This window comes from Seriola lalandi, unplaced genomic scaffold, assembly GCF_002814215.2.
Source record: "Seriola lalandi dorsalis isolate HSWRI2012SDOR001 ecotype SW California unplaced genomic scaffold, Sedor1 jcf7180002054748, whole genome shotgun sequence".
NCBI classification, from domain to species: domain Eukaryota; kingdom Metazoa; phylum Chordata; class Actinopteri; order Carangiformes; family Carangidae; genus Seriola; species Seriola lalandi.
In genome coordinates, this window is record NW_019525301.1 from 2,755,888 (window position 1) to 2,780,978 (window position 25,091).

Below are 25,091 nucleotides of genomic sequence, written 5' to 3' on the forward strand. Positions count from 1 at the left end.
GCTTCCATACCAATAAACTTGATTTAGATAAAGATGTATGAAATGATCTTGTAAATAATCCAGTTGCTTTTACTTACTTTTACAGACTAGATATTGTTATATAACTAGATATTTTTTTTACATTGTTTTTCATGGAAAATATGATGTGGAATCAGACGTCATGGCTGACATGTCAGAGACAGATCCTTGTAGGCCTAAATCAGAGCCAGACTGTGATGGTGGAGAACTTACAGATAAAGGACAGGACGATGTCCCTTTTCTTGAGACTGATTTGTCACCCATGGAACATGATGTGGAAAGTAGGTCAAACTCAACTGAGGATATTACATCACAAACAGATGGCCGCTCCTATTACATCACATGGACAGTTTACATTGCTCTTGCTGTTCCAAGAGGTAAGTTTTTCATGCAGAACATAGAATAGATTAACATTAGCTCCACAGGGATGTTGAAAAGTACTCAAACTGAAAGTTGTAAGATGAGCTGGTGTGGGACTCTTAGGGTGCTGAAATGTACTACAAATCACCACCACAGTATAATGAAAGAAACAGAGATTACAGATTTCTTTCATCCTTTGTCTCATTCACAAACATTTGTCCCTTTTTAGAGGGAGAAATTGATGTCCCTGCAGCTCCTGAAAAGGCCAAGAAAACAAATAAAGACTCAACTACTGTTATGGTGAAAGCCCATAAAGCTCAGAGCTGCTATCATATCGAATACAAGCTGTTCCCAGGTGATACAGAGACAATCAAGGTGGACCTAATAGTGTTTGGACCAGTAGCAAAAATGTACAAAGAAGATGAGTTCAAGGTACCCATGACCTGGTGCATGTGTGTGTGTGTGTGTGTGTGTGTGTGTGTGTGTGTGTGTGTGTGTGTGTGTGTGTATATATCTCTTCATGTGTGTCCTTAATGAACAATTCATGAACATCCGGAACGTTCAACAATAAAGCAGCTACATCATCTAGAGTTACAGTAAATGACCTGTCACTACACAGGAATTATTGTCATCATAGAGATGATGGTTTCTGGTAACAAGCACACTTCAAAACATCCCACTGTTCACTAACATTTAGACAAGTGCCTTGAATGCAAATATAAATGTGTGAATTTTGTAACAGATTCTGAGAACATGGCATGAAGCAGATCAGACCTGGGTTGGTTGGACCCAGATATTCAAAGTCAGAGTCGACAGGGACATGTTGATCAGTCTACTTCCTCATAAGATCAAGCTGGAGATATGTAACAGTAAGGACAAACTGTGCAGCCAGGCCCGCTATGAGAGACTGAAAGCCTTCAAATTGCCACAGGATCTGCCTGATGATACAACAGACATGTGTGGTGAGCATGAATTTCAACTTACATATATATACGTATATATGTATATATATGTATACATATACTGTATATAAAGTGTCTTTTACAAAAAAGTGATATATAGTTGAATTCTGATTTAAAGTTGGGCTCAGGTATGGGTAGATGATATAGTTATATCTTTTCAGTAGTCAGTTGTAAGTGCTGTCACCACAGTGAATAATGTATACACACTGTTGTCTGATTTAATATCTTTGCCAACCAACATAGCCATGATACATATGCTTTTTTGTAACCCTTTTGTGTAGACAAGAACTTGGCTCCACAAGTGAAAACAGGTTTTCAAAAACCCACTGATGATTATGACCTTGAGGACATAAAAAAGAATGGCACCGCATCAGTTGAAGTTAGTCCCATTCGTTTGTTGGCAGGTGAGTCACCTTTTTATTTATACGAATAGAGATGGTTTTCAAACTTCTTGCCGTGTGACCCCTTAAAACAAAAATGTGTATTGCAATGCCTCAATATCACTTTCATGTCTCCTGTTTATGGTCAGTTTAACCACAGGGTTGTGTTTGTCTTCGTTTTAGTTTAAGGGGGCTGAATAAGTAAAATTATCAAGTAATTCACTAGAAAAAAGGCAAAGATGAGAAGAGAAAAATACCATTGTTATGTACTCTATGTTTTTTTTTTGGTTCCTGTCCTGTTAAACACCTTGCATCCCCTCAGATAGGAATTCCCAGGTTGGGGATCCTTGCTCTAAAGCTATGAACTTTATACTGGGATACCGGGATTGGTCAAAAGCTGAAGCTGATGGTAGAAGAAGAGTCAGGGGCTCACCAAAATTATTATAATTCATATTGTGGAGAAAATATCAAAATTTCATCCCAATTCTGACTGAAATATTTCTTTCAAAAGTAAAAATGTCATAATTAAGGTGGCATCAACACTGTTATTGATATTGGAAATTGAGATTTCAGTTTGGCCCAGATTGGTGGACTCCTAGTGCGCCACTGTTAGCATTGGTGTAAAGATGGTCAGATTTAAACTTCCAGGCACTGTTTAACCATGAAAGAACACATGATGTAGTCTGTTGTTTTTGTGATTGCCAGGTGACACCTCAGTGACCGAACGCTTCCCCGTCTATTCATTTGGTGTATTTGAGGTCATGTTCAACATCTGTCTGGACAGACCTCTATTGTCCGACCAACTGATAGCTGAGCTCAATCCACTGGTCATCACAATTTTGTCAGCCAAATCAATGCCTTCATCCCCGGTGCCTTTCCATGTCCTACAGGTGTGATTTGCATCTATTAACTATATCTTAAAATGATAAGTGGCTTATGCTGTACATGTGTGTTGAATACATTTTTTCCTTATTCACTATTTACTTTTACTGATTAGATACAATTTGTTTTACAAACTGAGTTTTGATGTAAGACATTTTTCCTTTCCCCAGGAAAAATGCATGCCTGTCTATTGCCAGTACAAGTTCCATAACTTGAGCATGCACAAAACAAACCATCACAAGCACGGCCCCAACATCTACTTCAGAGATGTAAATGTGATCCTGACTGGCTTGATGAGTCCTCAAGAGCTCCAAGAGTTCCTGTCCAGTCCGCCTCTGCAGATAGAGGTTCATGATCGTGACAGAAAGTTAGAAGAAACACCAAAAACTCCAGCAATGCTTGGCACAGGCTCAGATGATCACATCCAGAGCGATGCAGCACCATTCAAACATAAAATGAAGGCTTTTAACTCATATGGTATTGCAAGCCTGGACCTGTCTGAGTTGCTACTTGGGAGGAAAAGTCTAAAGTTGTACTTACCAATCAAATGCTGCTCTCCACCTCCGCAGCTGGATAGAGAAGGAAGTGCACGGAACAGGACGGTGACAGACACAGCTGCGAGCAAAGATCCCATGCCACAGGCCCATTATTATGATGCCAATTCTCAACTCAAAGTCACAGTTGAGGTAGCTCGCCCACTGAATGTTAAGACCGACAGCTGTGAATCGGAGTCCTATGATGGTCCATTTGGGCGTATTGTCTACCTCTTTGATTACAACAACTTCTCTGTCATGACCAAGCTGAGATCAGAGATCCTCACAATCAATGCATCTGCCTTCCATCTGGCCCCACGCTCACTGGAAAATATAGAGAGAGCTCTATCAAACTACACAATGAATTTCAAGCATGATGAGAGCAAGGATCTGGATTTCGTCTCAGGATTCCATGTGCTAGATAAGAGGAGACACATCTTTGTTCTAGAAGGGCTGAAACATAAAGCAGTGAAGAGACTTTGGGAGGCTGTTCCTATGATGTAAGCCCATTGACACTATCACACTATGACACTAACAGTGTTAACAATTTAAAGGATAGAGTGTTTAAATTCCAGTGAGAATCCTTCAGTTTGTGTGGTGTTTTGTAGGTTAAGCGAGAGTGAGGAGGAGCAGGTGATAGTCCGCTACAATCCAAACCTGTGTTTCTTCAAGCGCATCTATGACTCATTAGATATGGGCTTGAGTCCTATCCATCTATCTGCATCACTACAGACCATCATGAGACAGCCTCGGCTTTACATTAGAGGCATGATCCCCCAACCCTGCTTCCAGGCTTTGTCAAGGTAAACATAACGTGAGATTACAGTGGCACTTAAGGACCGTGCTAGTGATTATGCATGTTCTACCCCGTTTACTACAAATCAAGAATATTGAGAATGACAATAATGAGACTGCACTAAAACATTAAAGCTGTGGGTTGTAAAAACAAAACATTGAGATTCAAGATGGCACAAAAGGACCATAATAATTCTCTGTGGGTGTGTACTGTGACAACCCCTTTCACAATTTGATTCATGCTCACATAAAAATAAAGTGCAGCTTTGAGATTTCTTTCAGCTGTATGCAGACGTGTGCTGTTCATTGTTATGTGCTACACAACTCAGGAGTTTGCTAATTGTTTTTCATAAAATATGGATATGAATGGAAATATGGAAAACAAGGGCTGCTTGGACGGGTAGGAAAAAATACAATCTCAAACTCAAATCTTTGACCTTCGAGTTGAGATTATTTTATCACACTTACTGTACATGGTCAAGAATGAATGCCTTGCTCATGAACAGGAGATATTGAAAAGTGGGAAAGTTTATTCTTGACCTTGGAAATTGTAGTTTGAAGAAAATAGTCTTGACTCAAGATCTGATCACTAGTTTCTATAACAGCAACTAATGGTCTTCATCAGTGATAGAGATCCTCAGGTATGATAACGCATCAAGTAAGTAAACCTTGGATCAAGATTATTTTGTCAAACTAATGTATACATGATGATATGTACTTCTTATAAAATTTGACAATATACATGAAAAACTACTGTACTGTATATATTTTTAATGTATATACTGTATATATTTTATTTTTACTTTTATTTACCTAGGTTAAGTCAGCTGGCTCAAGTAAGGCAACTCAAAGACGTGGTGCAGTACAACCTCTTCCCCTCAGCTGACATGATTCTCAGCATGAGCAAGGAATATGGCACATATGATGAGCTGTGGAAGCAAAAAGCCAGAGCAAACACCGAGATAGACTCACCCTCTCTGCCTGTCAGGATGAAAAGACATGCACCGCTTGACATGCTCAACAGAGAATATATCAGATGGAAACACAACAGTCAGGGGATGCAATTCCACCACTCCAGGGACTTTATTCAGGTCTGGAGGCCTAAATAGTGTAAATAGAGTAGAATCTGATTCCTTAAAGGAGCCACTCATGTGTTTCTATGTATTACAGGAAAATATTCAAATGGTGCAAGAGGAAAGTAAGCAGGTGCCAAAGCCAGAGGCTGCTGTAATAAGGATGGATACAACCAGGCCAGTACACATCTACAGCATCCAGACCTTCAACTCAAGTGAGCAAGTCAAGGAGCTGCTCCAAAAAGAGATGGCTAAGGTTTGATTCATGTATAGGATATAATGTTCAGTAATGTTTTATAGATACATACTACACACTACCATTCCTCAATTTTTAAATTTACATAATTCTCTCTCAGTGTTTCTGGGAATTAAAGAGTTTTTGTGAGTTCTCTTTTAAACAAACAAAAATAGGTAATGAGAGCTCACTTCCTCTATTCCTCAACCTGTTCCTAATTCTTCATCTTGATCCCCCTTTTCCTCTCAATACATTTCTTTAACAGACGCTCATGTATTAGATCCAGGAGATGTAATGCTGGTATTTTCTGGGAAGTGTGCTGTAGCTCAAAAAAATCAGCCCAGGTATTGGTGAGCGTACCTGAGCTGGTGATGTCATATCTGAGCACATTATTTACAGACTGCACGTCAAACTCTGATCATATCAAAATAAACTTTTCTTGTGTTTCTCTGTTGATAACTTCAGATGCCTGGGCGGAGGTTCACCTACAGTCAGCAGTACCACAGTGCTACAGTGGAGCCTGGAGACATGACTTCTAAAAATGACTCCAGCTCTGCTGCTGCCTCTTCAGTTTGGTTCTCAAGTATGAGAGGTGACAAGTCCAAAGTGCACCCCAGACACCCAGGCGAGGCTCGTGTGGAAGAGCTGAGGAAGGTGATGTCACTCTTCATCCTCCAGCAGTGTGGGGTTTCACAGGAACAGGAATGTTCAGTTTATTGGCATTTCCATGAAATTTAGTACGGGGATACAATTTTTATTGCTGTTTACTTTCTCGTCCTTTCTCTATGACCCAGTATGCTTAGGTTAGGATAGGATAGCGTGTAACATGACATGACTAATAATATTAGCCTTGCTGTTGCTTCAGTTGTCCTGACCACACAATAATTTATTGCCCCAGTGGCAGTTAGAATAACATTTTAAAAGAATTTGAGGCATCTGATTAATCTTCAGAGGTGTCCAGTGATAGTGTGTGTTTGCAGTGGAGGGCTAAGTTGTTAATACTACTGTTCACTGTGCATGCAGCCATGGAGAGAGAACATCCTACACGCCAACATACTGAATCCCACACTCTCACGGGACAGATGGGTCTGGAACCAGCGCCATGAGGACTTTCAACTCTACAGCAAACCTCCCCCTTTCTTCGGCACACCTCCAGTCACCATTCACCTGGCTGGTATGAACTTAAAAGGTGGTGCTGCATCAGTGTACCATAAAACACTTTTACCTGTTAAAGGTGTTATAACTTTCATGTATACGTCTGTTTTGTTGTATGAATGTGTATTTTTCCTTTCGCAAAAGTTTTAATGAGGACAGGCAAACAAGGAGAAATCCATCAAGACGTCATGTAGCCACAAGGTGTTACTTACTGCAGGCCACATGACCGACTGTGGGGCATAGCTGCCAAAACCAAAAGCAAAACATACCCAAGAAATACATTTAAATAAAAATATTACATTTTTAAATGGTACTTGGATTAAAATGGCAAGTGAGCCAGCCTCTTACACCCTGTTTAAGTCTTAAAGCTCCATATTTTACACTTTTCCTGTGTTTTATTTGAAGTGTTGATCCATAAGAAGATATGTTTGTGGTTTTAAGAACCAAAAACCATCTCAATGTAGTTTTACATCTCCCCCCTCAAGCTTCTCTCTACAGCTCTAGTAACAACAGGTCAGTGAGCCAGTCAGAAGGGAGAGTGTCTGAGCGTCTGAGCCTCTCTTCTTTTCTGAGTGATTGAATAAAAATTTAACAGATTTCAGGTAAACACTCCGAGAAACCAAATCCTACAAGGTTGGATGGTTGGTCCAGGTGGGCGGGGCTTGGGGCGTGGTTCAGAGTGGTGACTGCTGTGTTGTGACATCAGAATTCCTGACGACTGGTTTTAAGGCTCAGTTTCTGAATACAGGCTGTGTGCATTTCTCTGTGGACTGAGCGCTTTGATACTTTCACAGTATTAATATAGAACATAGACCTGCTTTAAAATCAAGCAACACATGGACATCTACCTTTATACTATATGGGACCTTTAAAGGTATACTTGAGATTAGATGTATGAGTAACTTGCTGGCTTGTAGTGATTTAGATGCAGTAGATCCAGTGGATGATACTTCCCAGCAGGGGTTAGGCAGAAATAAATAGCAGCGAATGGAGCCAGTTAACAAACAAACCACAACAAAGATTTTAAACATTCACAACACAGCACAACATCTTTATCGTATTTTCAATACTTGGTTTTCCTTTCATACCTCACTGTGTCATAGACCTATTTTTGTTTGGTAGAATGTGGTCCATGTAGCAAACACAAAACCAATCCAGCACATTTCTTTTAAAAGGCCATGATCAAAAGATTTAATTTATATGAGAGATGTTTAGAGGCACTAAAGTTAATATGAGTAGTTGAAGAGGGAGAGAGACTTTATGTAGGTGATGGTGGAGTTGGGAGTGACTGCAGCAGAGTGTTATGTCTGGTTAAATGTAATTTGTTACGTTTTATGAGTTTGGTTTTGTTCAGTTAAAGGGTTTAAATGAAGGCTGTTTGCCTAATTTAAAACTGATGGGGTTCTCAGGGGGAAAACTTGAGCTTAAAATGTGTCTTTGGACGACTTGTAGCAGTTTATATTCAGCCAAACTATGTAAACCACTTGGCAGTCTCCATTGTTTTGATGTTGTTTGTACATATGGTACGTTGTTTTCTTGCCACACAAGCTGCTTGTGTGCCATTTCATTTTCAGTATGTAAATGGTGAGTGACTTTAGCCCATCTGGCACAAACGGCTATGAGAGATGAGGCTGCAACTAGTATGAATGCACTGAATATTACAGTTTAACATTATCCATGAGTAGATTTTTTCCTATAACCGTCTGGGCTCTAAGCTTTTGAAAGCCAATATTGATATGTTTTGATTGAAGCTCCAGATGGTGGATATTTGAGCCAATATCAGTCTTTCCTGCTGAGGAGCACACTCCTACTCCACACTGGAGAATACATTTGGACAGGGAGGAACAGTGATATCAACAGTAAACAAAATTACCCCATAATATGTCCTGCTGTGTTTGTCCATTTAGTTCATTAGTTATATGAATAGTAAAGCATAAGCCCTGTTTAGCATTTAATCCACTGGTGTGCTGTTGATCCTCAGGAGAGTCTCTACAGCAGGAAGAGCTGGAAGCAGCCAGAGCTCAGTACAGTCGCCAGCTGAAGAAGCCGGCTCCTGGTAGCAGCACCAACCGACCAGACAACGGCCCCGTCTCAGAGTTCATGGGGGAAAACTCAGAGGCAATTCAGGATATACTGAAAGACGAACCGAGGAAGTATTCACTGAGGAAGCCAGGCCGGATGCTGAAGGTACAGTATTATTTACTGAGCTGAGCCACTTTTGGAGCAGTTGACACAGGAACACCCGTTACACAGTTATGACCACAGAATTGACATATCTTTATATGTCAATGCTGTACGCACATGCAGTATATTGTACCTTTAAAAAGTGTATATGGTGAACATAGAAAACAGTTGCTTATTTACACATCAGGCAGTTACGATGCATCATCAGTCATTTGAAGATGTGTTTTTGGCCATCTGGTAAATAGAAGCTCTGTTTTTGGTCTCTACCAACACTTGAGGGTAATATCCAGGTCTTTAGCTGCTAAATGCTCCACTGATTTCACCAGCTAATTGCTATCTGTGTCTGTCTACTGTCTGGTGCTGAGCAGGTAGTGTGCAGTGGGTTTTCAGATCTTTATCACAAAAACAGCTGCAACAAAAAATGACGGTAAGAGCACTGAGAGTGAATCAAACGTTGAGAGCTGAAACTCACAGTAAAGCTCCATAAAGACAAGAGGTGAAAATTCTCTGTAGGTTCATCACTGTGCCCGCCCCCTCTCACATCGTCATTTCATAATTTGTTTTTGTAAAAATATTGATTGTAGCTGCTTTATTGTCTGTTTTTTCACGATGCTTGTTAACTGGTTGCAGTTGACTGTTAGTTCAGTTATTACTTTATTTGGTGAGCCAACAGCTGTGTTTTGTGATGCAGCCTTTGCTTAAATCATCTGTGATGAACATGCTCGACAACAAAGCAGAGGCTCCAGCTCTGGCTCCAGGCCCCTGCATGGACAGCTGCAAGAACAACGCCACACCCAGACATATCTCTCTTCACAAAGATCACTACATGTCAGTTCAAGTTAGAACTTTTTATTAGGAAAAAAAGCTTGATAATACTAGAGAAAATATAAACGTTTTTGTCTTAATGTGGTATGTGGTGCTGTTGTTTTCTCTAGTGGATTCAGTGAGCAGCACTCCTTCCTGCACAAACAGACTTCTCTGCCTCTGACAGACGAGGAGAGGAGGATCTTCACCTTTCAAAAGTATGCACCTAAAATGAAGACTCCTACTTCAGCCGTCCAGCTTTCCAAGAGTACTTTAAGAGAACCTTCAAACACTGAACCTTACACACCAAATAAGCTCATAAGCATTAAAACTAGTATCTTGTGCAATAATTCATTGTAGCATTAAAGTTAAAGAGCACTTTGGATTGAACTTAATAAAAGTCCATTAGAATAGAACTACCATTACACAAAGATCTGAGGTTTTATATTTGAATCCATGGTTAATAAGACACAGTAACTATTAACACAAATGTCTTAATTTAATTTTTTAAATAATCTCAAATAACATCAGGACTAATACAAATTCAGGTCATTGGGATATTGAATTTGCCCTTGCTGTCCAATCAAAAGACAGTATTCCGGTCACATGGGAGAGCTCAGTATGATCTTTCAAGAGGATGAGAGCAGATGTAGGCTCTGTTCTCCAAGACCTCCCTGGCGATCTTCTTGATGTTGGCATCGTTGTTCTCAGGAGAGTCTGGAACGGATTGAGATGGGAATTACAAAACAAGCTGCTTTCATTTGGTAAATACAACATTCTCATCTGTCTGGATAATATCACTGGATAACTTACATACAGGTCATTAAAAAAAAAAAAAATGCACACTGTGACAATGAAAAGCAGTGGGGGGTTTGAGTGTTGGTATGTGGGGCTTGGTGGGGAAATTCCGCAACACATGCAAGTCTTTTTTTTACTGAGATGCTGTAAAAAAAAAAAAAGGAAAAAAAAGTACAGGGCTGTTCTCAATTACCATTTTGTGTTGTACTTACGTTTTTGCAACTGAGTCATCATGTAGTTGTTCTTAAAGAAAGCGTCCGCGCAGAATGTGTTTGCAAGCAGCACCTAGACAAATGAACAACACAGGCATTCATTAAAACCTGCAGACATGAAGCCGACTGGAAAACAACTGAAATGAAAACTAAATATTATGCAGGAGGAAGTCGCATAAAGTGCAATCAATTATGATCAAAAAGACGACTGTAAGCATTTGTTGGTTCTATTTTTTTGTTTGCAAAAAGACCACAACACTTTAATTGGAAACATTACACACAATTTCATCAATGAAATGTGTGTTTTATAGAAAGATACAGGTACAGAAAAAAAGTTTTGGAATCACTGGAACTAAACCAGATGAAAGTTTCATGATTCAGGCCATATTTGCTTTTTTTTGCTTTCGTGTTACTTTGTGAAACATTTCAGTCTTAAAAAAGAAATGAACTTTGAACCTTTGGAATTTAACACAATTAAATAGGATCTGTACAGTTAGAGAAATACTGTAGGAGGAGGAGGAGCACACAGCTGCACGCACAACTGGAACACAAGAGTGTTGCAAAAGTGGATAATACAAAGCATCCAATGCCTTCTTTAATGTTTCTGTTGAGGATTTATTTTGCTCTGCATCACTGTTTCTGATTACACACACACACACACACACACACACACACACACACACACACACACACACACACACAGACAAAACTTTTCCTCATGAAAGTGGAGCAACACAATCTCTACAAAATACTAAAGTGAAAATAACTAACGTACTAAATCACCAATAAATAACCACTCATTTGAATAAATCAAAGGATGTGAAGAACACAGGCCTAATTAAACATGTTTGCAACAAAAGAGAAATAAAAACAAAATAGAGGTGACAACATGTTGTGACATGCTGCTGCTTTAATTGCTTTCAGCTTCCCACACTAAATGAAAACAGCTTCATCTAATTGGATAACAATGTGTGTTTTATTACGACTGATGAATACACTGATGTTAATTAAGACATAACCTGCTTTCTGCTGGATAATTACACTGTGATCGAATGCAAGGACCGAACAGTTGTGTATCACCACATTAGCAGCAAATTCTGACTGCAATTTAATCTTCAAACCACATGTTCGGATGGTGCTTCATTTAAAGACCTTTCATTAACACGTCACCTCAAGTCACTCCCTCCCTACTGTTTAGCTTTTCCTTTTCTATATAAGGAAGACACCAGCACCGAAACAACACAGTGTATCGAACTGTCACCTCCGGGCACACTTTAACTTACCCAGGGGAGAGCTGTTCTTCATTAGGGGATGTGTGTGTGTGTAGTTTGCAGAAGTTACTACAGAGTCACCACAATGCTATTTAACTAACAGATAGTCTGAACTCCTGTTGTGTTAAACCACCGTTTAATCTCTATATTATTTCACCATATGTAAAAGCTGACACAGATAATCCCAGCATTGAGTATTTGGCATTGTGGAAGAAGGGGAGATCCTACCTGGACAGGTAGGTGCTGTCAGTTGTTTCATGCTCATGGTATTCCTATACTGATCTTAACCTGAAATCACAAGTTTATTTATGATATACCCCCCCCCCCCAAGATGGTTATATTTTCACTTGTGTCTGTTGTGTATTTACTTGTCTGCAAGATTACACAAAAAGTACTGAACTGATCTGTACAAAACCTGGTGGAGGAATGGGACATGGACAAGGGAAGAACCCATTAAATCTGGCGGATCGGGTTTAAAAGGAGTGGATGAATTTCTCAGGAAATACTGTTTGGATGTTGGTTTAAAAAAAAAAGAAAAAAGAAAAAAAAGAAATCTGGATCTGACCTGATCTGGAAGAACATATTGAATCTGCATTACACACAGAGTTGTACTTTATATTTAATTATTAATATTAAGTAACAGTGCATGTGGCACCAGCATCATTTAGAAATGCTTACATCACTATTTCATTCAACATGCAACAATAGCAGTTGCAACATAGCAATTTATACAGAATTGTATAATGCTGATGTCATCGTTTCACCGAACAGGTAATAAAACCACACAGTCGTCTTGCACAACGATTAAAGACAAGAAGTAAATAAAGCAACTTGACAACGAAAGAAGTGCAGGATTGTTTGTGCTCTACTGAGTGACATAGTTTTTATTTTCTTCTTATTTAGGACAGTTTGTGACTGTTTTGCCCTTAGCATGTTTTTGCCTTTTTTTCTTGTCTGTTTTTTAATCTATTGTCTGTACTTGTCTGTCCCTTCTCAATCCTTTAAGATGTTCTAATGCTGTCTCTGTGCTCCTGATATTGGGGCTGTGCTGTTGGGGGGGGGGGAATCTGGTCATTTGGTTTGTTGTGCATCTGCACGCGGATAAGTACTACATGACATTTAGGGGTGTGTGTTCTCAGTCAGCCTGCTTCACTGAAGATATCCTTTTTGTTTTGTGTTGGAATAGTTAACAATGCTTTCTTTACCCATGATAATTGTTACCAGTACTTTCTCAGTATATTACAATTTATTTTCGAACTATAAAATGTTCATCTAGTTTTATTGTGGTAATCTCATTCTTTTTTTCCAATTAATCATGTGCAATTGCACTTCAAGCAAATCCCCGTTTCATTTTCTTTACACTTATGTTTATTGACCTGTATGTAGATGCCGGTCTTGCAGGGATCTGAGTTAAGATGTGGCAACTATCAAGATTTCATTTAGTGCTTTCACCACCTGACAGAATTAATGCTATTAGCTACAGTTGAGTACATTAGCTGGTGACGCTTGTTTTTACAGGCCTTGAATTTCATCTGCTACATCTTGTTATGACATTATTAATTACAAAAGTTCAAATTAAAATAGTGCCATGTGTGGTATATATAACACAGTGGCCAAAACACTTTTGCTGCCATACCTGCTGTAGTACAGAGGCTAGAGCTCTGAGGAGGACTACTGCACTGATGAGATCTGTAGTGAATATACCATCTGATCTGAGTGTGTATGTGTGTGTATGTGTGTGTGTGTCTGTCTGTACTGCACACACCTCATGGTCATGATTCCTGAGGCCGATGCTGATGGAGCGGCTGGCTCTGGACAGGACAGCTGTCATGGCGTAGAGGTTGATCAGCACATCTGCTACTCTCTTCAGGATGAGCTGTTCATCCACGATGGTCTGACAACATCAGTGAATAAACACAAGGACACTGTAATCATCCATCATTTCCAACCTCAGCAATGGTTAAAGTTGCTTCTACTTGATACTTGTGTGTCTGTAATCTGATGGGAAAAAAACTGATTATGTATAATTTTGTAATTTATCATCAGGTAATTTTCCTGTAAACCTCAACCCAGAGAAAAAGGAAAAGTACTCGGAAATAAAAATTTGTTCTTGGCTGAGCTGCGTCGAGTCTGGCTTTCTCTGGATAACGCTCGCTCACTGCTGCTTAGAGAACAGCTGTGATTAATTACTTCCTGTGTTTAGAGACGTTCTGACACAGCAGAGTGACACCAGGATTATATCTGGGCTAATACGTAAAACCTGTGGGGTCTAGTTTAGTGGGAATGGGATCTTCTTCTGGCAAGTTTAAGTCAGATCAAGATCAAACGCGACCTCTAAGTGGGAGAGAAATATACGACTGTCAAATAGACGGAACCTCAAGCCTCACACAGAGGACAACCCGCATTTATTAGTCAAGCCTTCACTAACCACTTCAAGCCACAAACATTAGTCTGATAAGTAATTAAAGGAAAATTCCAGTTTATTATAACTTAGCTCTTCTTTTCATAATTCATTCATTTTGCCCAGTGTTAGTAAGATTTCAACCTCTCTGAGCGCCGTGTTTGTGGCCCTGTTGGGTTTAGTTGGAGTGTTTTTGCCGCATTCCCAGTTGTCAGCATTTATATTTGTAAGTACAACAATATCCTAACCTGAGGAGAACATGTGACCCAAACAGCATCCTTCCCTGCATGTCGTCACCCCCCCCCACACAGATTTGCCAAACTTTCAAATACAAAGGCAAAAATATCAAAAACGAATGAAATAAAAAATAATTAAAAAATAAAAAAAATGAAAAACCAGTGTGTTCTTTTAACCATGCACAAAATGTTACCATGGTGACATTGAGAAGGGACTATTGGGGTTTGTCCACATTAAGCTTGTAAAATTTATGACATCAGCCTGGTGTTTGGGTGTGTACGCAGTAGACACTGGTTTTTTGTAAGGACTAAGCTTATCATGTGTTTTTTTTAATGAATGATTAGAATGTAACTAGAGCTGTCAATTACATGTAGTGGAGTAAAAAGTACAATATTTCCCTCTGCAGTGTGGTGGAGTAGAAATACAAAGTAGCATAACCTGGAAAAGTTGATGTGGATGTAATTTGTTTTAACATGAAAACAGCATTTTAAAAATATGACATTATTTTCACACAAAAACACTTTGACATGTGAGGAGGAGGAGCTGAGACCCAGCAGCCCCACAATTATCTGCCAATCCACTGCATCGGCAAAGGTACTGCTGCCTCAAGTTGGTCCATCTCACTTTATGATTTTGTCCCAATTTCCTCAAAATATCTTAAAGTTGGGGACAGGCAGTAAGGCAAAAACTCCATCATCACCGTTCAGCATATTGTAATTGAAGTGGTCTGGGAGCAAACTCGACGTCTGCACCTCCTCGACTCTGTTTTCACACTTTAGAAAATCTAGACCACGATGGGAGACTTCGGCCAATCACAGGTCTTTTCTGAGAGAGAGGGCGATCCTATCGGCTGTTCTACAAATGCAGATGCGTGTTCACGTCCCCTCAGATGAACAACATCTCATCTTTAATGGTTAAAGAGAACAACAGTCAAGAGATGTTGCTGCCCATTAAACTTAAAGGGCTTATTTACTCATTACTTCAGCAGAATGAACAGAAACGTTCAAGCTCTTGTTCTTCTGCTCATGATGCCTGCTGAGTGATGAAAGCCCCCTGAGGACACTGCTGGATCAAAATAAGAGTCAAATGATACAGGAAGCGGGGATCTGGAAAGCTGACCGGTTTCCAAGAGGTTTATAGCATCTTTGTGAAAGCCATGATTACAAAAGCACAGTCACACAGAGACATGGTCAGAGAAAAGAGAGGAGACTCTGGAGCAGCTGTCTGACAGATGAACACCTCGGCAACACTGATTGGGAGATATGAACAGATCTCTAATAACATTACGGAACAATGCCTTCATTTAGACGTTTAACACAAAGGGGAATTTTATCCAAAGGAAGTGGAAACATTTGAGCAGGAAAATCCCACAGCCGCTTTGTTCCAGGAAGTGAAATAAATCGAATGTTACCTTTCCGTATCTGTAGAGCAGGCTCTCCACGGTCGATCCAAAGAGGCCGACGTTCTGCTCCAGCTTCTTTGCACTTTCCTGTAAACGGAAAACGAGTGAGCCTCTAGACATACAACTGACACATCTAAAAAGAAATGGTCCTTTCAGAGTTAAGAGAAGTCCTTACTGCCAAGCTGGGATGCACAACGCCGTCTTTTCCCGTCAGGCCAAGGTCCACCGGAGCTCCAAATGAGCTCTTCAGTTTCTTGCCTACCATGCCCAAAGCAAGCCCTATGTTTCCCTTCTTCATCTCCCTGGAGGCAGAGCAGAGAAAAGACTGAGGGAGTGTTTTTTTTTTTTTTTTACTATTTACATACAGAAGATCTGTAATGTAAATATCATTGCCAGACAGACCACATGTGACACACAAATGACATCTTTAACCCTGAATACCAGTTGCACCAATCGATGTTTTTGTATCAATGGAATGGAATAAAAATAATGGAATTGTTGTCTGTTTGTTTTGTGTTGCTGAATTGGAACTATGTTAAATTGTATCGTCCCTATTAAATAGATGAATACACTGAAATAAAAAACTAAAACTAAATGATTATTTGTGATGGGAAAGGGACATTTATGACCCCCCCCCCCCCGACTCTGCAGCTCATCTCAGCTCATCAGATTTAGAGTCTTTCAGCTGATGGTTTTGGTCTTCCAATTCACAAGTGTACTTTTTAGATTAATGCTAAACACACTCCCTGCTCAGCACCAAACAGCAGACAGAGTTAGCATCTAGCTGGTGAATATATTGTGGCATTTAGCAACAAAGAGCCAATTTTCTTTTAGAGTTAGTGCTCCAAGGTGCTTGCAGCAATCTACCTGCAAAGTACCGTGAAACACTACAGAGGTGCATCAAGGAGAGCTGGTGCTATTTTAAAAAGGTGAAGGGTGGTCATATCAAATACTGGTTTGAATTTAGTGTTTGCACTTTGTACAACATTAACTGATGTATACATTTTTTGAACGCATCCTCACTTCACTTTTAGTGACTAAAACGAGCACTGAGTCATAAAGTCAATTTTACATGAATATCTTTACCAACTTTATACTTTACAACCCTCACATTCTTACTTCACTTTCGCTGTGAGCACTTTGCCAGCGTACTGCATTCCAGTAAGAGCGACGTACATTCTCAGGATTTCATTGGTCCCCTGAAAACAGACAACAGAATCTATAAATGAATGTATAAATGTCACATTATCAATTTCACATTTATTATACTATCTGTATATGGCGATGCAGGCACCACACCACATTGTATATATCTGCAAGAGTTCAACGTTTCCCTGTCAATAAAAATGTAAGATGCTCTTAAAATGTGGACAATAACATTTTGAATTGTGATTGATTATACGTGTTTAAATGGCTGATAAGCTGCAGGTCTGTACAGTCTGTGTATCTACGCACAGACAGAAGCCTTAACCCTCAACTGTCAACTTCAAAGTCAAAGGTTCCCCCTGGTGGCTACTAACGGAATGGATCACCTGAACAATGTTTTAACCCTGGAATCCAAACTCCCACCCACTGAAACACATTTTCGAGTCATCACCAACCAAACTCTGTAAAATATTCTGATTTAAAAAAAAAAAAAGAAAAAAAGTTGCTACCTCAAAGATGGGCAGGATGCGACAGTCCCTGACGTAACGCTCATAGGGGTAATTCTTTGTATAACCCAGGCCTCCGAGGACCTGAAGGGCTTCACTGACACAAATCCAGCCTCCCTCTGAGCTGAACACCTGAGCAGAAGACAGAGAACACACATTATTAGCCACTTTGTCTTATACTGGTCTTACATGAACAAAGTTTGGCGACAAAGTCATCTAACCTTGACCATGGCGGCCTCTACAGAACAGTCTGGAAGCCCCGGTCTGTCCATCATCCCTGCTGTCAGGTACGCCATGCTCTCCATCACGAAGGCATTAAGGGCCATCAAAGCAAACTTCTCCTACAGTGACAGGGCAAACACACACACACACACACACACACACACACACCTTATTCACCTCTGACCAGACTGAGAGGTGGAGATGATTCCTGGGAGGGAAAAGCCAACTGTACCTGAATCATCCCGAATTCACTCAGGCTTTTGTTGAACTGCTTCCTGGTTGCAGCGTACTCAGCGGTCAGTTCTACAGACGAAAGAAGAAGAAGTCAAAACCCACACACGGAAGCACTTATTCAGTTACTTCAACTGCTGCACAGGGTTTTTACCTATCAGTTTTTTTATCATTCCAGCTGAAGAACTCCCCATACTGAACCGCCCTGAGTTCAGGATGTTCATGGCAATCTGTCCAACACAAGGCAAAGATTTACACAACCTTACCGACACAGATACACAACCTTACAGATTGAGGACAGTAAAAAGCTTACCTTGAATCCTCCACCTATTTCTCCTATTACATTCTCTACTGGCACTGGGACGTTGTCGAAGGACACTTCACAAGCTGAAAAAGTGAAAAAGTTTTGTTAAAAATGACCCGAAAAAAAGCACAAACTCAACCAAGATCATTCCCAGTACTCGTCCTTTTATCCAAGCCTGTGGGAGACTTACTGTTGGAGCCCCTGATGCCCAGTTTGTCCTCAGGCTTGCCGCTGGTGATGCCCCCAAAAGCCCTCTCCACGATAAATGCAGAAATCTTATCTTTCTTCACGCCATCTACAGTCACCTCCGTCCTGGCAAATACTGTCATAATATCTGCCATCCCTCCATTTGAAATCCAAATCTGACGAGACAAATTAAAAGACATCGGATCTTGAAGGTTCAATGCAAAAGAAAAAGTGTGGACGGTCCTTTTGATTAAATTTGAAGTCCAGATTAGACTATTGCGAGCTTGATTCCTCTCACCTTGGAGCCGTTGATCAGGTAATGTTTCCCGTCCTCTGACAGGGTAGCACGGGTCTGAATGGAGGCTGCATCACTTCCACTGAAATGATCAAACTGAGTGTAAGTAAAGCTAATGCTACCATCTACTTATTATCAAGTATAGTTGCTTTGTATACATCTCAATTCTTCCATTCAAATAAAAATCGTGAATGATATGTCATATGTCATCATCTGTAAATGGTCTGGTTAATTAGCAGAAGATGTCCAATTTACTAGAGTTTGGTTGGTCTTGTCCAAATAGTCTGTAACTGACAGAAATGCAAATAATGTTGCAACCGTCCCCAGTCTGCTCTACAGGTGCATTTACACTAGTGATACAGGTGTATTCATACTGTTGATACTGGTGTATTTGTACAACAGATAAATGTATATTTATTTTGCAATCAACTAAAACTCCTTAAATACGCACAGGTGATTTCCATTCAACTAATTATGTGAATAAAACCCTTTGGCTGCACCAGTGATGCTTTAACGAGTGGGTCACTGTGCATTTGTCTGTCTGGACTCACTCAGGACTGTTGTGGAGAGATGCATGCGATGTAAGATGGAGGCCATCTTGGACAATACCAACCATCCTCTCCACAACATTCTGGCAGGACAGAGAAGCAGCTACAGAAGCAAACGTCTCATTTCACTGCGGGAGATCCTTTGTTCCCACTGCCATCAGGCTATACAACACCTCAGCCAAAGGATGTGGACTAATCTAATTATTATCATTATTATTATTATTATCATCATCAACAATGAGCTAATGGACACATGAATTTCCCCTAGGGAATAAATAAAGTATCTATCTATCTATCTATCTATCTATCTATCTATCTATCTATCTATCTGGGGACAGGTGAGTCCGCTGATTGACTGGCTCTTGTGATGTGTAGCAGCTGCTGTGTGGCTCAGTTTCACCACCTGCTCTGCCTGTGATAGAACGCTGATGTTACAGCTTTAGCAAAGATTTGATTGATATTGAAATAAGCTCTACATTTAATCACATAAAATCATCGCACAAATGAATGCAGAAGTAGAAGGTGTCATTATGAAACAAAAAAGTATAAGATATACATTTCTTGCTTTTGGGTTCTGTTCTTTTCTCAAAGGAGGAAACAGGACGGGGGGTATGGTCTAGCCGACTAATCTATTAATTTATTAATGAGGTACTATCATTTATAACTGCCCTCTGGTTAATAAATGATGATGTGTTTTACACTTTACAATAAAGCTCCTTTTACCAGGTATTAATGGTAGTAATTCATTAGAAGATTAATGAGTAGTGAGCATTAACTTGATCTTGCCAAATAGTACTAATACTTGTTTAAAATAGTTTATTTATGATTTATAAAGTGTTAATAACCGAATTAATAACCTAATTATAAACATGTATAAATCCTTTATAAGTGTAGTCTGATTGTACTGAAAACTCAGCTCTTCTAATCACCTCTGTCTCTGTCAGTGTGTCACATAAGAGTGAAATGATTCTTCCAAGGTGTCCTGATATGAAAATACCAGACTCACCAGAGGAAGCACCACCACTCATTCCTCACCTCCACCTCCTCCGTTACTGTGTATACCAACACCTTGTGCATACATGACTGTCCAGGTTACTCGTGTATAAACCTAACTGCATCTGGAGAATAAATAATAAATAAACAGTAAATTCATTTTCGGCGTGTTTACCTTCCAGGCTCGGTCAAACAGAAAGCTGCGATGTGTTCCCCAGAGGCCAGTTTGGGCAGATACTTCTCCTTCTGGGCGTCACTCCCTGCGATCAAAATCCCCTGAAACAACAGAGTTGTCACTCATTTAATGTTACAACTGGTATTGTAATGATAGAATAGTTTACATAACAGGCGTTGAGATGTTGAGCCACAACTCTGTTACACTTCTATCTTTACCTTGAGTCCGATGGCTTGATGTGCAGCCAGTGTTACAGCAATAGAGCCATCTAATGAGATGATCTCTGCCAGCCGTGCATACATGGTGTTGGACAACCCGAGACCTCCTGGGACGGAAAAACACAGACACCGCCTTCAGTTTGAGTCAGTAAGTCACAGTGGGACTGTGCAGTTGTGGCGCCGCTGTAAACTTAGGATCTTGTACAAACTGTAGTATTGTATAAGGAAACTGTTTTATGATCCATGCACAGCTCCTGTCGCAGGAGTATCCCAAAATCTGTTATCCGAGATACATGTTCTGCAGAGTCACCGCATGAGAACTACAAACTTAAAATACACAGTGTAAAGCCCCCAGGTAGAGAATAACAGAATAATCACTATAGACAGAGATTAACAAAGTACAGGCTGCAGGCAGCTCTGATCACTAATGTTATTTACTCATTGACCTGTTTCCCACCTGGTTATGGACAAACCCAGAACACAGATCTATTTACTGAAGCACCAAGAGCAAATACAGTTAGGAGTATTGTTATTTATCCATGATGCCTAGGGGGTGAATCCTAATGACTTTTGTAATCCCTTAACTTTCTCATGTTATGTGACTATCAAGTCAAAATTTGACCTTTGTCCAGTGTTTTAGTTTATGATCAAATCCCTGTAAAACTGATCAAATTCCCATCAGCCACAGCTGTACTTTAGTTTTTAGTGCTAATTCGCAAATGTTAGTTTCGGTGCTATCATTATTAGTAGCACACTGCCCTAGGAAAATCATGAACATGCAGAGAGTTGAAACTTGATTTAGTGAATTAGTTCAATTTGTTCTGCGTCCACCGTCACAGACGTTTCTAATCAGTCTCCAGTTACAACTGCATTATTATGCAACAATCATGTCACTATAGCAGCCTGTTAGCTTAGCTTAGCATAAAGCTAAGTATTTTGGCAAGCGTTTATATGCCTGTCAGATTTATGTCAGTGTGATAGCGTCACTACCTTTACTTTTACAGGTGTGTAGTTGAGACCAAAATGAAAGCAGAGTTAATGATGGCCGTTCTCATGGGTCAAGACATGAACATGTTGACAGATGTCCTTGTGCTGGTGTGATCCCAATGCAAGATGGTCTCTAGTTACTCTCATTGGGCATATTATATGACAGCTACAGCTACAGCTACAGTGTGTGTGTGTGTGTGTGTGTGTGTGTGTGTCTTTGTTCAGGGTTTGTACCTGAATTTGGCCAAGACTGAAATTACAACAGCTGCTGGAACCAGCTCCAGAAATCAGTTGCAGTTCATGAGTTCGAGATTAGCCTCATTATAATGTGTTTACTAATTGCTAACTAGTGAACGGTGCTACAATTGTTTCCTAGCAAACAAGGTTAAGTTTAGCTGGTAAAACCTGATTTAGTAATAACTTAGAGGGATTCAGAGAAACTTAGAAATTCATTTACAAAAGGCTTCAGGTCACAATCATCTCACCATACTCCTCAGGAATCATGATTCCAAACAGCCCGAGCTCCTTCAACCCATTCAGAGTCTCCGGGGGGATTTTGGCTTCGTGGTCAATCTTCGCTGAGTCAACTGAAAACACACGCACAAAAAAAGACAGCCTGTAATTGTCAATTAAAAAAAAAAATCTCAGAGGCAACAGATTGTAAGATCATAATTCACACATATTAACATACGCTGCAGGATGCTAATAGCTAACCAGTTTTAACATCCACCACATCGCTTCTCTCACCCTCCTCATTGAAGAATCTTTCCACTGGTGCAACAAACTGGTTGATCTCCTCCAGCTCTTCATTTCCAATTTCTGGATAAGGGAAGACCTCAGCCTGCAGGAGAAACAGACGGTTTTAGAAATGAGTGGCGGAAGAAGGATTCAGAGCCTTTCCTTCAGTAAAAGTACCAATACACTAATGTAAAAACACTCCAGTACAAGTGAAAGTCCTGCATGGAAATCACACTTAAGTAAAAGTACATAATTATTAGCAGCTAAATGTAGTAAAAGTATTAAAATAATAGTATTGATTGATCCCTCTGACTGATGTATTATCATACATGACGTCAGCAGCATGTTACTGACGTAGCTGCTCTAATATAGACTGTAAAAGTATATTTTTTTCATCAAACATCACTGAATACAGGAAGGTTTCCACACTTTTTTGGAAAATTATTTTAAATAAAAAAGCTTACATTACTCAACATGGGAAATCTGGTTTATTTCCACTGATAGCTGTAACAGGCATTCATCACCTGTGACACCAATCAGTGAGTGAAACTGAAGTGAAAAAAGTAAAAACCTGTAAGAAAAAAGCCCCGTCGACACAATGCTGACTAACAAACTGTGAGCCCTCTCCTCGGCCTGTGTGTCAGGTTTTGCAAGTCACAAATTGACTTCAAATGGAAGGTGGAGCAGGAACCATAACTGTGATGGCCATATGCACAGCCGCACAGCTGGAACGGAAATATGCTAACATGCAGGTTTATGGTTTCACACAGTCTCTTTGTTCGTTTTCTTTGCAGTCATTTAAGTTACGTTGAACACAACCATAGTCTGTTTGGTTTAGACTTTACTTCTGGAAGTTTTTCCCATCTCCACACAGGATCTCTGGAGCTCAGCCAGAGTGACCATCAGGGTCTTAGTTCCCTCTCTTACCAAGGCCCTTCTCTCCTGATTGGTCAGTTTAGCCAGCAGCCAGCTCTAGGAAGAGTCCTGGTTGTTCCAGACCTCTTCCATCTAAGAATGATGGAGGTCACTGTGGTCTTGGGAACCTTCAATGCAGCAGACATTTTTTTGTACCTTTCCCCAGATCTGAGCCTCAACACAGTCCTGTCTGTCAGCTGTGAGACCTTATATTGACAGGTGTGTGTCCAGTTATCTGAACTGACCACAGGTGGACTCCAATCAAGGTGTAGAAACAAGAGAAATGGGAGGCAATTTCAAGTGTCATGACAAAGTGTCTGAATACTGTGATATTTGTGTTTTTCCTTTTTAATAAATTTGCAAAAAATTATGTGACTGAAAAGAAAATTATTTTCTGTCAGCATGAGGCTCTAACATAACATAACATATTCACATTCGTAATTTCAGAGAATATTTGAGCTTTTACTAGGAAATTTACAACTTTAATGTCAAAATTTTTCTCTTTTTTTTAAAATTAACATAAATTTACCACTTAAATACCTTTTCTAGTAAATTTACAACTTTAGCTCTTGAACATTACCCCAGCTGGGGCAACCGGAATTTTTACCTTCAGATGCCCTCATACAGTAGATTAGGTTAGCAGCTGAGGTTAGAGCAGATTTTTACAGATGAACCAAAGAAGAAGAGGGGCTTCACCCGCCCATCACTGGCGACGACAATCATTCACCCTTCTTACCTTGTTCACCTGACCGAGGAACAAATCCTTGGCATAAACGAGGTTTCTTGAGTGAGTTTTGAAGGACCTCCGCTGCTGGAGGTTCAGCACTTCTTTCCCAGCATGCCTCGCATTACAGGAGAGAAGCTGCTTTCCTGCTTGAACAGTTTTAGAGAAGACGATTAATCTGTTTACATTCATCATTCTTCCTTCGTCAACCTCTACTTCCTCTGGTCCATTGATGTACTGCTATTATGTTGCACAGACGGGTACCTTTCACCCGTTTCTGTCTCATGCTGATGACATAGGCACACTGCTGGTTAGATAACACGTTCAAGGACCCTCGGAAACGGGGGACTTCAGTTGAGCAAATAGGCTGGCTTTAACGCTTCCGACGTTTAATAGCATGTAGCACATACAAATGTAGAAACAACGAAGTATGCTTATGACTTGGGTTAACTAGTCCTATTATTGACAGGCTTTTCATATTTTCCATATTATAAGACCCAAAAAGTCCAAATTCTTCTGAAAAGATCCACAATGTATTATATAATGTGTAATGTTTTATTTACTCTTTTAACAGTGCCATTACATTGTGATTTTTATTTCACAACACACTTTCTATTTTCAATCTTCTCAACCCTGACAGAAAAGGGACTCTTATGGGGAACTGCTTATTCAATATTTGAATAGAGTGATTCTACAAAAAGAACTTAACATGTCTATAAAATGCGCACTATTATCTTTTTATTGTCGAATCGAAAGAACAGCGAGGTTGCTAAAAGCAAATTCCCCCGAAACAAAACGTCTAAATGTCATGGATCACAGAAAATTCTGGCACTCCTATTATATCGAGTATGCTGACTTTGCTATATGAATATTTTCCAACTACACATGAATGCACCATAACAATGCTGCGAGAACACCAGTCGGTGGCGCAATGTGCAAAGGAACTGAGCTACTGAGCAGTGATGGTTATATGAATAAATATAAGTGTGTCAAAAATGATGTAGAACTTGGGCTTAAAGGTGAAGAACTTTCAGCCACAAAACAAAGACTTTAAAAGGTGTAAAAATGAAAAAAGAAAACATATATAAATAAATGAATAAATAAATAAATAAGTGGTCTAACACTAACCCTAGTTTAAGTATCACTGACTAAACAGTTGTATAATACAAACCATAGTTTGCTGGCAGAGGAAATGAAGCCG

General features: G+C 39.8%; 2 protein-coding genes across 2 annotated transcripts; one reads left to right on the plus strand and one right to left on the minus strand.

Moving 5' to 3' along the window:
• The first annotated feature begins 151 nt into the window (after nt 1-151).
• Nucleotides 152-9,433, plus strand: cfap92 (cilia and flagella associated protein 92 (putative)). Its single transcript, XM_087178885.1, is given in 14 exon segments — nt 152-395; nt 608-810; nt 1,121-1,372; nt 1,414-1,474; nt 1,622-1,744; nt 2,426-2,610; nt 2,773-3,635; nt 3,744-3,938; nt 4,748-5,021; nt 5,101-5,259; nt 5,704-5,892; nt 6,262-6,412; nt 8,375-8,580; nt 9,269-9,433. Coding segments are annotated over 14 exon segments (3,261 nt in total). The 5' UTR covers nt 152-160.
• acad9 (acyl-CoA dehydrogenase family, member 9) lies at nt 9,411-24,155 on the minus strand. The gene is made up of 18 exons (XM_023424762.2): nt 23,903-24,155; nt 22,261-22,354; nt 21,999-22,100; nt 20,527-20,633; nt 20,309-20,409; nt 18,596-18,674; nt 18,302-18,473; nt 18,121-18,194; nt 17,962-18,037; nt 17,809-17,879; nt 17,576-17,695; nt 17,358-17,486; nt 16,822-16,901; nt 15,878-16,004; nt 15,712-15,789; nt 13,428-13,556; nt 10,392-10,464; nt 9,411-10,098 (listed from the first exon to the last, which is right to left on the minus strand). The coding sequence occupies exons 1-18, from the start codon at nt 24,083-24,085 to the stop codon at nt 9,998-10,000; spliced, it is 1,896 nt and encodes a 631-aa protein (XP_023280530.1). The 5' UTR covers nt 24,086-24,155; the 3' UTR covers nt 9,411-9,997.
• Between the last annotated feature and the right edge of the window lie 936 nt (nt 24,156-25,091).